The following is an 18,213-nucleotide window of genomic DNA, read 5'->3' as shown; positions in this document are numbered from 1 at the left end:
GGACTGCTCCTCTCGTCATGCCAACGGCGGAAAGATAGATTTCAATGTGGTTTATAGCAACGCTAGAGAGCGGATCGAAGTTGCCCTGGAATCATCTCTCCGATGGCACTAAACATGGAACAGAGATGGAGTTTGCTTGATGGGTAGAGTGCATCCGCGCGCTCTAGTATATTTCTTCGTCATGGTCTTTTGTTCTTATCTATACAGTATGGGTCTTGGGGGACAATACACGACGGCTCATACACATGTCACTTTCTACAATGTGGATATGGCTGATATCCAAAACATTTCTGGTTGACGCTGTCCTTCCAGAGGCTCAAGGTCTGGTGGTGTGAGATGATCTCACCATCACGGGATTGTGAGTTGGGAATGACCAGCCTAGCTATTCCCTAAGCACCTGGTGGATTCATTATGCAGGTGCATCACGCCTTTAGGCCGTCTGTATCGGTCCTGTCTCATGGGGTATATCATCCACTATGATATAAGTCTACACTTGGATCCGCGAATCCGCAACATGGAAGGTATGGACAGCAAATCCAATCTATACTATCTCCTTGTCTCCTTTATATCGAGGACCAGAAGAAATCTCACCTTATCCTTCCACCACTGTACGATGGCCATGCCTAACCGTGGCAACCCACGTGGGGGAGAACTCTGCAGTGGAAGTGCCTTATGCTACTACGAGAACCCCATACTAGTGCGCTCCTACACATATTAACCCATCAGAGATGGAAGTGAGTGGATACAGGTCTCAAAGGAATTGGGGAGAACGAAGATAAAACCTTCTGAGGTGTTTACTTCTGACCTTGGCGAACGCTACGAGTTATATCACAGCTTAGCAGCAGGGCTGCTCGTCGGGCTGGATTGGCTTTGAACACAAATACCAAACCGCTTATGATGCGAGGAAAAAGAAAATGAGTGGAGGCTGTGCTCGCTGTGACGGAAGTGCTGTGTTTGGTTGATGTGAAGTACAGGTAGTGAAAGACACTCGACCCATGATTATCCTTCAGTTGATAATTGCGTGCATTTCTATCCTGCTGTGGAATGGTTCTGATATATCATCTGGGTGCCAGTACCTGAGGAAATGCGAACCTCAACAATGGTCGATCGATCGAGGGAAGAATGGCTGTTTCCGTTTCCAACATCTCCCTTATTGATACGGGTCTGGTGGATTTGAGAGAAACGGAAGAAGTCCTGAGGATTCTTCCTCATATCTACTGACAGGTTAGTCAGGAAAGAAGTCGACCGATCATCTTCGTCTGCCATGGCTTGGTGGCATTGCCAAAAAGGTACTACTTACTTACCTGTTTGGGTTTGACCTGTTGATGGTATAGGCGTTATTGGTAGGTTGCAACATCATCGACAAGCGAGTATTGAGTGTCTGGGTGTCGGTGAAGTTGCTGAAACGATACGTCTGGACGAGTACAGAGAATGTGCTGTGGTTCGTGATGTGCAGAGGCAGTGTCTGTTCCATGTCATGTACCACTCTCCTCACGACAGAATATCAACACCACAAAGTCGATGCTACGACACACCATTCCACATTTCTCCCACGCCTTCTCAGATGGCTATCAGTCTCCCCACTGCCGTGCCTCATATTCATCTTCATGGTCATATACCCTATCAATCACTCGATGAAAAGAGTACAATGGGATTAGCTGTTAGCGCAACGATACCCATGTATCTTCTGACTGCACCACTCAACACCCTCGATTACCCTTACCTGATGAAATAATCATGAGCAGAAAAAGAGCTGAAGCTAAACGAGGCTCGACGGTTCTCATATTCATAATCCCTTACAAACAAGGTTGCTTGTTGTAACAAGGACTGGATCATTTCCACGAATACTTCGAGCACGCATGCAGGATTTCACCATGGGGCAATCACGGCCTTCGATTGAGAAGAGGCTTCGACGCGAGACTTTGCTCTCACATTGTGTTGATGAACGCAAGGTTTCGACCACCGCAATGTCGCTTCATTTTGCTGTTGGTATTGATTTCTGGGACAACTATCCCGGGATAGGGTGTAGGACACACGCAAGGATGATGAGAGAGAGCTCATTGTCAATGTGTACATGTGACACCGGGCTTGGGGAATAAGTGGCATGCAAAGTTCCATACTCTGCTACCACTACGGACCTGATCAGCTGGTGGTTAGGCTGTGGGGTTATCATTAATCATGCCGTTATTGATTGAATGATACACTAATGTTGTCTCTTGGAGTACAGCACCCAAGGCTTAAGCTTCTCGTTAGATCGTGTTACGATCTACCATGACCTACTCACTATCAAACACCCCCTATCATCAAGCAGACGCAGAATATATCTTCCCGGCACTTCTGCATCCCACCAATAGAGCACGTCCTGAACATCTCGAAGACACGCGTCCTACCCCCATATTGAATCAAGTCAACCTGACACACAACTCAACGTTTTGATTAACGGTGCCACGGGTCGTCACCGAATGGTCTATTAGCGAATTAACCCTCCACAAGCTAGCTTGATGTCACAGCTTGCTATCTACGACAGAAGAGGCATTGTTAACACCATGGATTGGCACGAGGATGAGCGTGACTGTAGAACCCATGCCTCCGGAGCTGCAAATAAACGCTCTCGCCATGTCGGTGCCCGATATCATGTTGCACCGGGGTATCTCGAGACAATAGATTCATCGAGAAATCCAACCAGGATACCACAGTCTCAGAGGTTGGATTCCAATCGCACTTCATCAAATTTTTCCCGTTGGAAGAATGGCATTATATCTTAATCCACAATCACTATGTGAAGCTATCTATACAAGAGTCTGGTTGTGTCTCTGATCCGCCAGCTTGGCTTTCCTACAATCGCATGGGAAGACACGTGAAGATATCTGAACAACAGTCTGACTCTGTTTATCTGTCCCACCATTTGGGTATTTCGACAATCTTCTGATGAAATCGTGGTTAGATCTCGGAACAGGAGATCCTGTGTCCGGTCTGTTCAACCAGTTTGACACTGCTCCTCTATCTACTCTGCGGAACTCCATCTAGGTTTATCATCAAGATCGTATGAAGCTTAACGGCCCGGGCCTTGACTTGCTTGCATGCAGTGAATACTCACATTTCTAACCACGCGATCAAAATGCCATGCGTTACCTATTCATCTGTCTTTCGTCAGTCAACTCCGATCGAACCGTCTCCACCAGCTCCAGGGTCGCACGTCGATCAAAACTCCATCGCTACTGGCTTCCAATCATCACTTCAATCAACGATACCAAGAGTTCACACAATCTGCTTCTCTTCGTGCTCATCTCCGACTCCGATATCATAGTCTTTCCCAGGAGCAAAGAGAACGAAGACAAGAAATCCCCCATTTGATGCAAAAAACCACACTATACCAGCTGGACGATAGATATGTTTCTGCTGTGGTAGACGAGAATAGCCACGGAGTGGCCTTGCCAATCCATACACAAGTTACCCCCGATGTGATCAAACGGTTCAATATACTCTCGGACCTTGTCTTTACACCAACAGTGCGTATGAGAGGGATCTTGATGTTGAGAACCTTTCAGAGGGTACTACCTACTGCTCCTCATACTCATCCGTTGGGTATGAGTTACAACGGAGGAAAGGTGCTCAGAGATAGTATGCTTTATATCCTGATCGGCCGCGATAATACACCCTCGACGCAAGCGTGGATTGAAATCCGATGTCTGTCTGTCTATCAATCAATCTGCTTTTGTTCTCGGAGAGCTTCCAAAGGCTTCGACTACGAGGATGCAGTTGAGGTGTCTTTGACCCAGTCACACGGGATACCCCGGAGCAGAAGCATCAGTGTAATGCGGATATAAGAGACGGCTCATCTATATGATGGTGGCTATGCTGGCCATGTGTGTCTCCCTACCTATCTGGAAAGAGAATATACATTGGGCTATGAATCTAGTCGATATATCCGGACGTTCGTGTAAGGACATGAGTGGAAGACATCATCCGCACGCGCACAGCGTGTGTCAAGATGATCTACCGAACAATCTTGCGTATTTCAACCTTCACCAACAACCAAATGTCCCTTGAAGGGGTAATAACACAGTGGGCTGCCCTGCAAGTGCCAATCAAACGCGAGACTTTGTGAAAAGACCTAAATTACTAGGTAGAGTGTACACACATCACTCTGCATACTACATGTTATTAAACATGAGTTTCTGCGGGGCTATGTGTATAGATAATAGAAGGTTTGGTTCCACGCGCCACAAACAACATAGCCGGATCTCGATAAGGAACTATACAACAGCTGCACAACAGCTGCGAACTGTGACACCTCTCATCCAATTTCTAGTCGATAGAACTGATTACATGCGTCATTCATGGCAAATCCGACTTCCAGTCATCTCGGACTCGACTTCCTACTCACTGTCCTTCGCTTAACGAATACAATTCGCTCATCAAGACTCCTATGGCTGTTATACCTGCAGCTTCAATCAGGAGCCTCTAAACCGCTAAACCCGGAAGAAAGCGCCGCAGAAGAATCTGCATGGCCATAAAAGCAAAGGTGACATTGGATATCACACACCAGCGATTATTATCTCTTCCTTATCCTGTGAGAGGAGAAGATCAAATTGTGTAATTTGTTTTACATCACGGCGAAACAACCCTCTAAGCAAAAGGGCAAGTAACCGGGTATATAAGAACAGCTATACATCCGGTCAGCCACTCTTCCTCGCGACTCATTGCGATGAATCTCGCACTCGTCAATGTTGTTGTCGATCGTATCATCATATTCCACATCTATGTCGTTGTCGAAAAAGAAGCAAAACAATCCACGGCATAGTGGCACTATACCGGCAATGATAGCGGCCATCCGGAGATTCCGGGGCCTTCGGGAAGTGTGAAGACTGCTCATGCATGACTTCAGCTGGATTCCTCTATACAGTCCCCAGACGAATGGGCGTTAGCGACAGCAGTGGCTTTGAACCCATAGGTTACGAAGTCTGAACCACATGGCTGTCGACATCGCAGTCAAAGTTGACAGCTGGAGGGTTTAGTTTAATTGATTCTAATAGTTCTCTATCTTATAGACAGCATGCCAAGCATCTCGGGATTCGAGAATCCCATCATATTGGCACAGGCAAATCACTTTTCCTTGGCTTGACACGCTGGGTGAGGATGAAGTATCGCAGTCAGGCACGAGGCACGGGGATAATTCAGACGAGGGGGGGATTAAACAGAGGATGCGCGAGTTGCACATCGATCGTTGGCGAATTCTTTGCCCGTTATTGGGATATTCTCATTGTGGTCAATCCTGAGCCAGGGAGACAGGCACTGGCAGTGGATGATATAACGGGTCTGTCTTGGACGAACTCCTTCCAACATCTATCGACTACTGGGCAGGCCTGAAACAGTGGAGCAGAGTGATCCTGTTTCTTTAAATGCTCGCTCTTCAGCTAGTAGACCTTGGAGACTAAGTAGCGCATCTATATGGTTTACTGACAACCCATTACCGGTCAGTCTTGATCCTGCATGGTAGTCAGGAACTTCAGTTATATTAATCACATGAATTTAGTATTAGTAACCTATCAATATGATGCCATTGAATGTATTGGACTGAAGTAGACCCGGATTCTGTGATTGTATATATGGAAAGAACGAGGTAGGTTCTCCCGACTTCGCATCCTTTAGCTACATTGCATGTACCCCACTAAAGAAAGTCATAGCTTTTCCACCAGTTAATAAAGCACATCTGGCCCCCAAACCCAATACATGCATGCTATATATACAGACTACATACAACCGATCAGATAAGATTGCCGAACAACATACATCACTCATCTACCGGCATCACAACAAACCCATAAACCTGCTCCAGCTTCTCTCCAACCCGATAACAGCAATTCTCGAAACATGACGACAGAATGAACAACAAGAGGATGACTTCTTCTCAGAATCAGAATTTTTCGGATGACTCCCACTTTGCGTACCGACATGCCTATGCGAGGCAGCAGCTTGTCTCGTTGTATAGTCAAAATGGCGTGAGTTATTGCCGTTTTGGGACTGTGATTCTTCGCCACCCATGGTTTGGGGAAGTCTTGACTCACCGGGGCAAGTATATAGGTTCTGCTACCTGCTGCGAGCGAAGCTCGTCTTGAGTTTTTCGCATCTCTCCCTAGTTACTTACTCGCTGCGCTATCTGTGCTATCTTTGCCATCTCTGCCCTCTCTGCCATCTCTACTATCTCTAATATCTCTGCTATATCGACCATCTCTTCATCTTCTTCTCACCATATCATCCATCTATCTACAATCTATACTAGAATTCTCCTCCTGTCATATCTGCCATTTACATAATGATTCCCTTCCTCCTCTGTGAACCCATCCGGACACCTTTCCAGTTTTTGCTCAACAGTGTGCATCAAGCCACGGACTCAGATCACCAGACTAAGACCTCAGCACTGACAAATGTGCACCACTTTCCAAGTACCACGAGAGATACCAACGGAGATACCACCAGAGGCACCAGCAGAGACAGCAGCAGAGACAACAGAGTGACCAGCAGAGCCACCATTAGTGTCACCAACAAAGACACCAACGACACTACCAGTGTCACCACCAGAGAGACAGAAACCAATCGACCCAACAAGTCCAACAAAACAACCAACTACATCCCACCAATGCCCACCACACCACCCATCAACACAACCAACCAACCCTCCTCCCCACCATACATCCTCCTACTCACCCTCCTCCCCCCCTCAAATCCATCAACATAACCACCACACCACCCATCAACTCCCTCGACAAACTTACCTCCCCAATACACACCCTCGACTCCACCATCACCATCCTCCTCACCACACCAAGAACCAACACCAACACCACCGACACATCAACCCCCTCCCTCCTCCTCAACATCTACACCACCCTCCTCCACCACATAAAATCCTACACCGACGCCCTCACCTGGGACCACGAAGTCCTCCTCACAAACGGGAATCTCCTCCTTGCCAACTCCGCATTGGGATATCGAATGAACGTGGATAAATTGGAGGCGGAGTATCCGGTACATTACGAGAAGTGTCGGGATTTGGTGAATGGATTGGGGAAGTTAGTAGAGAGAGAGTTCTCTGAGGATTTGATGTGGGTGGGTCAGAATAAAGACGGATGGGGGGAGGTGAGAGAGGGAGTGAAGAGGGTTCGAGAGACCTTGGAGGAGATTAATTGGGGTGGGAGGTATCGGGGGAAGGGGGATTGGTATGTTGTTGGGTATTGAGGATTGTTTCTTTCTTGTTTGTTTTTTCTCTTTGTTGGGGGGTTTTTTTTTCACTTGATCTTCACTTTTTGTGTTGTGGGTGTTGGGTTCTGTGTGTGTGTGTATGTGTATGATCACATTTCTTTGTTATGGTTGTTTTGTATGTTGGTGTTTATCTGGTCTCATTGGTTTGGATTGTGGGATTGTTCTATCCTGATCTGTTTGTTGCTCTCATTATTGCTTACATTCACCTCTTGTCTTATCCCTCTACTCTTGATTTTTCTTTTCTCTCTATTCCTTTTATTTTAATGTCTTTTCACTTCACCTTCACATGTATCCAGTCAACTGAACATCATCCATGTATATACATTTCCTTCCTCTTTTTGACTTCCCTGTCAGACTGATGTTATCTTCGGATCCCGTGCACTCTTCAAAGAATATATCATCTGTCTTCATTCAAACATTATACTAGTACTTCACTTTCCTCTTTCCTGTGACATTCTCCATTCCCACTTCCATTTTCTTATCTTTTATAGTCATTCTCCAGTCTAATATCTATTTCACCTATGATTATAGTGCTTGTATATATTCCACCACCTGTCAAATATCTACCCCCCCTCTTCAAATGACTCATTTACTACACTTTCTTTTTGTGAACCATTTCTCTACGGTATTTATCGCTAGATTGGGTCAATTGGGTTGGGTTGGTTTGAATACCAAGTGCTTTCTTCCCGAAGTATATTGTGGTATGTTTGTTTCACTTTACATCCACTTCACTTATGAGTGGAGGTGTTAATCATGTTTTCTATCCCTAGGTTGTCAGAGAATCTCAGGCTATGTTCCTTTTTGTCACATCAAATCTGGGTGGGATATCTATCTGTATAAAGATTAGGTTACATGGAAGTCAGTACATCTACATATCATACTATACTGTAGGTATGAGTGGAATAATATTATAAATCTATGAGACAACTCCGAGCAATTTCCCATGCAAATCCCCATATCGCACCGGACAAGCAAGCAATGTTATGCTAAGAAAAACCACCATGAAATGAAATGCTGCAATTAAATACAAAGCATCACCTTGAAGCAAGAAAGCAAAAACCCGACCAACAGCAAGGTATCATCATAAGCGCAAGCCGTAATCAGTCCAACGCTGAAACTAGCTCGCTCCCGCTATGCAGACAACCAGAAACAATCATGTCATCAGAACCACACTTTTGCGCGTTCCGTTGCAGTGGCCAATAAATCAACGCCACCAGATGCGCCATAACAACAGCAAAAAGGGTATAGTACCGGTCAGAAAATAGATGTGCATCATTTCTTGAACATGTAGTGGCCGTACAGACCGCCCACGTCGCCCACCGCCACCGGGATCTTCCGCATACCCCACCACCGCGCCCCCATCTTCCAGGACCGCGCTCCGTCGTCAGGCATCACCTCGGGCATGGTCGATTTCTCCCGCACGTACCAGCCCCGACGGCCCAGCTCACGCACCGCCCAGCCCGGCGAGGTGCGAGCGTTACGAGACCGCTCGCGCAGGGGAGCGATGAGCTTGTCGCTGAATTCGATGACCTGCAGCGGGTAGCTCTGCGGAGTAAGGATGACGCACGAGTTCGGGTTGAATATGGTGCCGATCGTCAGCTGGTTGGCTCTGTTCAGGTCCAGGTAGCAGAGCGTGGACGGGACCCACGGCTCGCTGGCGCTCGACTCTCCGTTAGGCTTGGGTGGGACGAAGAACGTGTTGATATCCTGACCAGTGAGCTCGCAGGAACTCAACCCCAGCTCTTCCAGATGCTTCGTCAGAGGTACCAAAGCCTTGGTGTGGGCAGAGGTGACCTTGGCGCCGCCAAGGTTGAGAGAACGAAGAGTGGTCGGCAGTTTGGGCAGAAGGGCCTGCACATCCTCCTCCTCCAGGATCCGGGACCGCGCGGGATCAGTCAACAAGTTCAAGAACACGAGTGAGTCGTACACGGCGGGATGAGTAGACAGGAACTCGACCACCCGGGAGCCCCGCAGACGGCTGCATCGGGACAGACTCAGATGGGTGATCTTGGCGGAATGGGGAATGGAGAACAATGCATCCTCGCTGATCTGCGTGTGCGTAACATCCAGATGGGTAAGATTGATCAGACGAGGCAGAAGAATTTCAAAAGCAGCCGCCGGGAGACTGCTGCACTCGTGAAGCGAAACACGTCGCAAGTTCGGCAAAGTCATGGGAAGACCAGGGGGGCCGGAGATCAAGGCCTCGAGGAAGAGACCGGAGAAAGACTGAGAGGAACAACCACAGAAGTCGACAGCAAACAGGTTGGGAAGTCCGGTGAACAGCTTCTGGAGCACCTCCAAGCTAATATCGCCCTCGACATGCTCCTGGAGCAAGCATTCCTTAAGATTGGGCAGCAGTTCGAGGCACTGCAGGAGTGTCTTGGAGGTGAGGTTCTGGATCTCCGCGTTCATCTGCTTGGTGCGTCCCAGTCCAACCGAGGTGAAGTGCGAAAAGTCAAGGCGGCGCACCAAGGTGCCCAGAGCCGGATAGCGAGCGATGTGGTTGAGCGCTTTGGAGAAGATGATGGAGTGGGGGAACGTCATGTTCCTGTACAACACACTAAGGGTAGCCGCGTGCAACGTCTTGGAGGTCAGCAGACACGCGATCAGATCGACATTACGTGGAGTATATCCGTTGGGGGGAACATCGAGTGCGAGCATAGAGATAAGGTGATCTGCAACTTGATTAGCTCGGTCCGTCTCAACCAGCACGCTACTTACCAAGAACCTCCGGGGGAAGTCTTTCCAGAGCAGATGTTCCTGCAGCGGGCTTCTGCTCCACCACCACCTCTTTCGGTTCCTCCGGGACCTGCAGCTGCTGCACTTCTTTCTCTTCGACTGGTGCGGGCTTGCTAGGGGGAGAGACAACGGGTGGCGTCGAATCCCAGGCCCAGCCGCGCGCCTGCATATTTCCCAGGCCACGGAGATCGCTGTAGCTTCGACTAAGACTCTTGCCGCCCAGTCGGATCTGCTTCCATCCTAAAAAGCCGCCACATGGGCAGCAGAAGTCGGGCTGCATTTCGAGAGGGTTGCGCTTGGGTGGCTCTTGGGGTGAATCTTCCAGATGGGTATCAACGAAGGATTGTGCGATGCCTGTGACGTGTGAGTGACTGACGGTGACACCTTCATTACGTCCAACTAACGGCAACATACCATCCACGTCTTCCTTAATGGAGCCAAATGACTCCCGACGACGGCTGCTCGACCGCGAGTTCTGGGACGAGGAGCAGGCGGACGAATGAGGGGAAGCCGTGCAGGAGCCCTCAATAGGCGAAGCGTCTCCAGAGACTGCCGTAGAGTATTGAGGAAGCGGTTGCTTCTGGATAGCAAGCGGGACGGGGGTGGCGGCCGACATGGTGACAAGGATGGGATCGGGAGAGGCTCTATATAGGTGGAGGGCCGTCCCAGACAGGTGGTGAGGTGTCAGAAGGATCAGGAGAGCGCGCACACACAGACCGGGAGAAAGAGTGGAAGAGGAGGGAGGAAAAAGAGGAAAAAGCTTTTTCTTTCCCCGGATTCCACTCAAGCACCCCTGGCTGCAATCTGCGCTAGAAAAGTGCCAAAGAGGGGCGATGGAGACGTAATTAACCGTCCGAGGACAAAGTGTGAGAAGCTGTTGCTGTTAGTCACAGAATCCGCGGCGGATGGAACAGCGCCGCGCCCCGAGGCGGGCGCGCTGTTCACGTCCTGAGCACGCTATTCACCGGCTGAGCAGACTGATTTGCTAACCCCCGATGATCGAGTGGAGCGTGCAGAGAAAGCTATGCAATGTGGTGAACAGGGCTGATTCGCAGATCGCTAAAAGTTGGGAGAGGGGAAGAATCAAGAATCAAGGCACAAGCAAGAGTGGTAGAGCACGAGGCGGATGAAAGAAAAAAAAAAATAGGTGAGGGCGCGGAACGGCAGGAGAATTGGAGAATGCACGCCGACGTCAAGTTTTTATTAAGTAAGGCGAACAGGCAGGGTTTGTGGAGGCGGAAGCTCAGCGAACAAAACTGCAACCATGCCCATGGATCCCGGCCACATGGGGCAATCGGCGGCGAATCCTTGGCAGTTATTTAGTACTATGGTAGATAGTGCTCAAAGATCCTCTTGTCTACTGTTCCTCACGTTCTTAATTCCTCTCCTGGAACTGCTGGGACCGTTAATCGATCGCCTCCCGCCGCGGATTGGTTGCTTTTTCTGTTCCGAACCACTACTATTTTAATCGCTTTCGGGGGCGATACCCGGCCAAGGTTTATCAATCAGCACACCGGTCGGAAATTCATGGAGGGGTCGGATGCATCCCTCGTTCCTCCCGGTGAGCCAGGGAGGACTGAAAGATATTGCAATCTGGCTACGATTGTGATGGGGAGTATTAGCATTGTTCCTGGCATCCTATGGACGATTTCCATTAGTCGCAGAAAGCGATGATTCGATGGCGGGCGTCATGGCGCCATGGCCGGGACTTGCTCGATCGGGATCACCGCCTGCATTCTATGACATAATGGAAAACCGCCGCCCAGGCCCCGTGACCAGCCCGACGGGGCGGGATCTTCCCTAGCCGATACGGCCAGCTCCGACCATCGGGAGTTTCTAGACACTAAGTAGGTGAGGCTAGTCCGGTGAAGCATATACCATTACCATCAGACAACCATTCCTGCCAAGCATATCATCTCCATCGCAAAAATAACCAGATAGCAAATGCCATGGCCCATGAGGTATCCGAGGATATACTTCCCAAATGGCCGGATCATTACCCCAGACCTGCACGCACCCCTGACGGCAGTATTCCTTACCTAACAATTACTACTTGCCCGCCCGCCATTTGCTCCGGCGGGGTCCCGTGATCGTGCGGAGAACGCTAGTGCTGTCACTCACTCTCCTCCCCTCTCCTCTTCCTTCGTCATCCATGGCCTCCTACCCCTCGACCCAAAGATCAGGAGAACTCAATCCCAGCCTGTCTCTCCTCTTTCCGGGAGGAGGACAGGGGAACCAGGCGACATGTCCGAAATGTCACCTAATGCTGCTGCATCCTCCATTTCGGCCGATACTCATCCAAGTAATCATGACAGATGACTGACAGGCAGCGCTCATCCATGCAAGCTGGATGATGATTGTGGGGTAGACAGGGAACTAGTGGTTGGTGAGCAGCTACTAGCTACCTTAGCTAAGGGGGCGAATTCCACACACTCTCATGGGTATCTTTCTATTGGCACGACGATCAGAGCTTACCTTAATTGCGGGATGATCTGAAAAGCATAGTAAATCTCCATGACTGCGATTTGAGTCCGAAACAGCCAAGCAGGCGATCACTTTCTGCAACCACTCTTCAGACAATCTGGCCATTCATTCAGGCGACCACATACCGGGTTGGGTGGCTCTGCGGAACTCGTGTCATGATTTTGGAGTCATCACCCCGCATGATGCTGGTCCGCATCTCCGCGGGTTCCATCCGGTCTCCTGGAATACAATAGCGAATGCCAGACACCGAGCTACACCGCTAGGCTGCTAGGGGTATAAACCAGCTGCTCTTTCATCACTGTGCGTATGACGTATATATAACCGTGGCAGACAGGAACTGGGGCATTCTTTGTGTTACCCTCCAGTCCGCAGAGATGCAAAAGACAATGAACAAAACAGGATGGTTGAGGTGAATGACCAGCCTTGAATCTATGAAGGTGTTTGAATCCCGACTCGTCGAGACTTGGCCGGTTAAACTACTTCGCATAAGCTTGACTTCAATACAAACGACTCGGTCGCTGATCAAGCGACTTGGCCAGGATTCAGAACTGGTCAGCGCGGTCTTGGCTTCCCCTTGCAGTCGGGAATGACACCGACTTCCCACCCTCGTCATGGCGACCTGTCGTGATGGTCGGTTGGGTGGGTAATCGTATGCAGTACTCAGTCTCCATCACGTAAATGCCACATCCCTGTGAAACAGCGATTGACCGGGGATCCTTGAGGGCAGGGATGCTGCTCCTCGGAGTCCGTTGACAGTTGGGGACCCCGGCCGCCAAGAAGGATCCCCGGCCAATGTCTTGGCTCGCCTGCCCCTAAGCGAGCCTGTACTTCCTTCCCCACCCTCTATTGGTCTGGGCCTCAAAGTATCCCGGTCGCTCCTTGGATACCTCCCAGGAAATGAACCCGAGGGGTGGACAATGATACTTCCACCATGGGTGCTAAAATGAGGAATCCATGGTGACACTTTGGACTGCCGCGCCATAGCCATGGGTCACGAGGCTTGTGCTCACGCCAGCATGACACCACTTGACACCACGCCGTCTGGCCATCACCTCATGGTTTGATCGAATTCGGTGATCCATGGTTGGATGATGGTCAGTGGGGAATCTGATGTGGCGGGCTTCAATAGGAGAGGATCGGTGTAAGGCTGAATGTAGGATACATCATCCACGCATGCTGTTATGTGAGGCTCCTGCAGGGTGTTGTTTACGCAAAAGTACGAGTCATGAGCTGACTTTCCTGTCCACCATTAATCTGCGTTGTTAGCGCAACATGGACAACAATTCGATAAAGAAAGTAGGTGAATGATATTAACCGATTCCTCGGGTTTGGCTTTTACTCGGGTGGCATTACTTACCCTCGATGGTCAGATCCGGCGATATCGAACCCCCTTTTCACCCCTGTCCTCTGTCGCTTTGTCTTTTTCTTTGTTGATAGCGTCACAATTATGGCTTTGGCTACGACCACACACAGCCACGATGCCATCAAGTTCGAGGCGGGAGCTTATGATAGCCCGTGGGAAACATCCAAGCATCTAACTGACTGTTCTCACTAACTCCGTAATCTAGACAAGAAGGGCTAAGCGTTCAATAGGAGGCATGACGCCTGGGTGACCACCACACCAAAGTCGCATTTTTAAGCACCTTGCAATGGACTGTTTCCAGTGTATCATAAAGCCTGGCTGTATGTCTGGCTAATTAAATGAGGGCTAATGTCTACTATAGCATGCCCATAAATGTGGACTGTCGGAGATAAGCCAGGGGCCTCGGAAAATTGCGGGCGAGACGGACCAAACGCGCAAATGCCGACAGTCTTAATCGACGCCGCATCTCAGCTGCTCACCGGATTTCCATCCAATCAATCGGAAAATCCGGAGTACGACTGTTCCACAGTATTGTTGGAGACATTATACAGCCAGGCGTGTTCCAGACTGAATACGCGTAATGACCGAGCCTCCGCGTCAGCGCAGAAGGCCAGCTGTGTACGTCTAAACTCCCTTGTATACAACGGACTAACGGTAGACAGCTCCTGCTCCCTTTGTAGGAGCCGGAAGATCCGATGTGATCGACAATTGCCCTGTAGCAATTGCGTGCGCACGCGGAATGAAAGTTGTGTGTATGCGAGTCAGGCTTCCCCGGTTCAGCGGATTCGTCCTGGCCAAGCAACCGATGTTTTGAATCAACAGCCCCAGGCTCATACAATCCACCTTGATAGAGTTCCCAACGCCCATCAACCTCCAGCATACCATAATCACCAGTCCGATTTTCTAGTGAATAGCCCCAGTATCATATCGACGGTTTCCAATCATTCCGCCGAGGTCGAGGCTTTGAAGAGCAAAATCAAGCAGCTCGAAGAACAGCTGTCTAGAGCAACCCAGCCGCATACGCATTCACCACTGTCAAGTTCAAAGTCCGACATAGAGACATCAACATCACGTATCACTAACAGACTGCACGTTCAATATGAGAACAACTCTGGTCGGCCCGCGGCCATCACTCGCGGGATAATGAACAAGACACGTCTGCTGGGCCAAAGCTACTGGATGAGCGGTCTTGCTACCCTAGTAAGTTTGTCACCCTCTCCGTAAAGAATAACTGGCTGAGCATGCAGCTTCGAGAGCTCTTCCAAACACTCGAGCCGTATTTCCTACAAGATACGTCCAAGATTTTCCAAGGCTTCCACAGATGCAAGGCTTTGGCACGGGTAATCAAAGCAAAACGAACACCCAAGTGGCCAACGCCGCCGAGTCTTGACCTACCGCCGAAAGATCTTGCAGACAAGCTCGTCGACTGCTATTTCCAAACGACCGAGACAATCTATCCAATCATGCACCTTCCAAGCTTCCAAATCGAATATGACGCTTTATGGGCGCCTAATCGCGAACCCAGGATGGCTTTCGTCGTTCAACTGAAGCTCATTTTCGCCATCGGAGCCACCACGTACGACAAGCAATTTTCCTTGCGTCCCTTGGCCTTTCAATGGGTATACGAGGCACAAACCTGGCTTGCAGAGCCAGATCTCAAGTCACGACTTACCATTCAATCTCTACAAACAAGTCTCCTCCTCTTGATTGCCCGAGAAGCAACAGGTATAGGCCCGACCTTGACCTCTATCCCAGCTGGCGAACTCCTCAGAGCAGCAGTGACCATGGGACTACACCGAGATCCCAAACACCTTCCCCATACTACAGTACTCGCCGCGGAGACGCGCCGCCGACTATGGAACACAATCATCGAAGTCAACCTACAATCGAGCCTAACATCCGGCACGGCCCCAATGTTAACCCTAGATGACTTCGATACCGAGCCCCCAGGAAACTTTACCGACGAGCAACTCCTGATGGCGGACCCCGAGCCAACCCCAGAAACCAACCTTACCCGGATATCCATACCCCGAGCCCTCCGCAAGACCTTCCCCCTCCGTCTCACCATCGCCAGATTCCTCAACGACCTGACCTCCCCAGGAACATACGAGGAAACCCTCCGGCTGGACACCCAGCTCCGAGCCTCATACAAAGTCCTCTGCCAGACCCTCCAATCCTACACCCCATCACCCCCCAAATTCGCCCTCCGCGCCACCGACACCCTCACCCAACGCTACTTCTCCTCCCTCCACCTCCCTTACTTCTCCCTCTCCCTACACGAAGCCCCCTACGCCTTCTCTAGAAAAGTATCCCTCGAAACAGCCCTCAAAATCTGGCGTTCCACCTACCAATCCTCCCCCTCATCCCAATTCACCCGCTTCCTAACCTCCGGAGGAGGCCTCTTCCGCACCACCACCATCCAAGCCCTCACCATCATCGCCACGGAACTCAGATTCCAACTCCAAGAAGAGAACCAAAGTCTCGACCCGGTCCCTCTGCGACCGGATCTCGTTCGTGTCTTGGAGGAAGCTAAAGCCTGGACTCTGGAGTGTATGGAGTCCGGTGAGACGAATACAAAGGGGTACCTCCTTACACATGGTCTCGTTGCGCAGGTTCAGGGGTTGATGCGTGGGGTTACTGAGGAGGATATGCACGGTTACTTGGTGCGAACGATTGAAGAGAGTATTGAGACTTGTTTGGGAATTTTGGAGGAGAGGGCATGTGAAGGACAATCTGGGTTGGTGACGCCTTCGAATGTGACGCCGGAGTTGGTGGAGGATGGATTTGATTTTGATTTTCTGGTGAGTAACTAAACTAACTTATGCATTGATGGATGGATGGATGGTACTAACAAACTTTGATAGATCCCCGGTGCGATACTGTATTCCGGGGATGCGGAGATGATGAATTGGATGTGTTGCGATATGGATTTTTCGGTGTAGGGGATTAAATGTGCTCCTTTATGTTGATGAGATGATTGATCTGGTAGCGGTAGTGGCAGGGGAGGGAAGCTTGGTGTTATTATGGTCAAAGGATGTAGAAATATCCTAGTAGTTCTCACATATGTATACTATGTATGGTTGTTCCGAATATACTCGTATTTTAGCATTGAAGGGCATATATATACAGTCCTTATGGATATCTCAAGTCTGATATAGCAAGCAAGACCATGTATCCGAAATACAGAGCCTCCCCCCACCTCATAAACATACCACGCAAACAACAAAAAGCTAACACTTAACCCGAGAACAATAAACCTAATTAAATTCAAGGGATGGATAGACAGGGCACGCATCTCCCCTTTAACGCCCCTCACATGAGAAACACCCAAAGTGGACATTCCCCATCAGCTACGCTACTACCATGAATAAACTCTCATCTTAATAACTGTGCTTGAACGGAGGCATTTATAGTGTATCATAGATGTAAACTCAACAGACTGTGTTCTGTTATAGAATCGCAGGGCTAGCTGGGATTATGGGATTTCAGTGGGTGATAGTGTGGGAAGGAGGATAATTTATAGTATTACTATATAGGCTTTGTATTCTAGGAACGGGTTCAGTGTGAGAGTGGTGTTTCTATTTTGCGACTGGGTGGGTTGGGTATGTTAGTGGGTGAGACACAGGTCATAGCCGCGGGTAAACTTCAGTTCGAAAGTCTCGTCTTCAGAGCACCCGAGTGCATGTACTCTGGAAATCAGATCCGCAGTAAAGAAGCCTCAGGCGAGGTAGACGTAACATCCATATAAGCCGATGACATAAACCTCCTGGTCTTGAGCACGCCTCCTGATATTTGCAGCTAGCTGTCCCAGCATTATACTCAGGACTTCTGCCAACATCCTCCAGGTTGAGATAGATGGTCTGCATCAAGACTCTCAACATCATCCCCTGTGATTTCATAAAGGTGGTGTAGTACTCTCTACTTGGTACTTTCCAGTTCTTCCTGGGGAGGGTGATTGTATCGCTGGCGGGCAGAGCACCGGTAAGCGTGATATCCCTGGACCCACCTAATAGACGATGGTGGGTGTGGAGTTGGTAGAAAAAGTCCTTGAAACTGCTGTGTTCTCGGGGCCATTGCGATGTACGGTCATCGTGTGCGGTGTGGGTGTGTTGAGCTTCGCAATGTCTCTTTCTTTGGAAACTAGGTCAGTCGAGGTTACTGGTCATCATGGGATTGTCCATTGTACTGACCTTGTCGGTCGGCATCTACAACATTGGGGACTATGCTATCTAATTCAATGATTGAGGATGTTGTGTGGCTGTTCTTCACGATTCACGTGCATCGGAAGACGGGACTGTCTTCCGATCTCGATTGGGAAAGGCTTGGGTCCGTTCATTGCAGCCTAAGGCTCTTACTCATGCCTG

General features: G+C 49.6%; 3 protein-coding genes across 3 annotated transcripts; 2 read left to right on the top strand and 1 right to left on the bottom strand.

Annotated features, from left to right (window-relative positions):
* Positions 1 to 5,885: 5,885 nt before the first annotated feature.
* On the top strand, positions 5,886 to 6,739 carry BO94DRAFT_543636 (uncharacterized protein; the record flags this gene model as incomplete). The annotated part of the gene is made up of 2 exons (XM_025613144.1): positions 5,886 to 6,002; positions 6,284 to 6,739. 2 exons carry the CDS (start codon positions 5,886 to 5,888, stop codon positions 6,737 to 6,739), a joined length of 573 nt encoding a protein of 190 aa, XP_025470178.1.
* A 1,761-nt stretch (positions 6,740 to 8,500) lies between these two features.
* BO94DRAFT_341970 (Leucine Rich Repeat domain protein) lies at positions 8,501 to 10,942 on the bottom strand. Its single transcript, XM_025607044.1, has 3 exons — positions 10,417 to 10,942; positions 9,985 to 10,356; positions 8,501 to 9,938 (listed from the first exon to the last, which is right to left on the bottom strand). The coding sequence occupies exons 1-3, from the start codon at positions 10,616 to 10,618 to the stop codon at positions 8,536 to 8,538; spliced, it is 1,977 nt and encodes a 658-aa protein (XP_025470177.1). The 5' UTR covers positions 10,619 to 10,942; the 3' UTR covers positions 8,501 to 8,535.
* Positions 10,943 to 14,023: 3,081 nt separating this feature from the next.
* BO94DRAFT_486478 (uncharacterized protein) lies at positions 14,024 to 16,824 on the top strand. Its single transcript, XM_025609007.1, has 3 exons — positions 14,024 to 14,467; positions 14,512 to 15,049; positions 15,097 to 16,824. Exons 1-3 carry the CDS (start codon positions 14,430 to 14,432, stop codon positions 16,660 to 16,662), a joined length of 2,142 nt encoding a protein of 713 aa, XP_025470176.1. The 5' UTR covers positions 14,024 to 14,429; the 3' UTR covers positions 16,663 to 16,824.
* The last annotated feature ends 1,389 nt before the right edge of the window (positions 16,825 to 18,213 follow it).

The sequence above is a fragment of the Aspergillus sclerotioniger genome (genome assembly GCF_003184525.1).
Source record: "Aspergillus sclerotioniger CBS 115572 chromosome Unknown BO94scaffold_6, whole genome shotgun sequence".
In the NCBI taxonomy this organism is placed as follows: domain Eukaryota; kingdom Fungi; phylum Ascomycota; class Eurotiomycetes; order Eurotiales; family Aspergillaceae; genus Aspergillus; species Aspergillus sclerotioniger.
The sequence above is the reverse complement of the archived record's forward strand: the minus strand, read 5'-3'. Positions and strand labels throughout refer to the sequence as shown.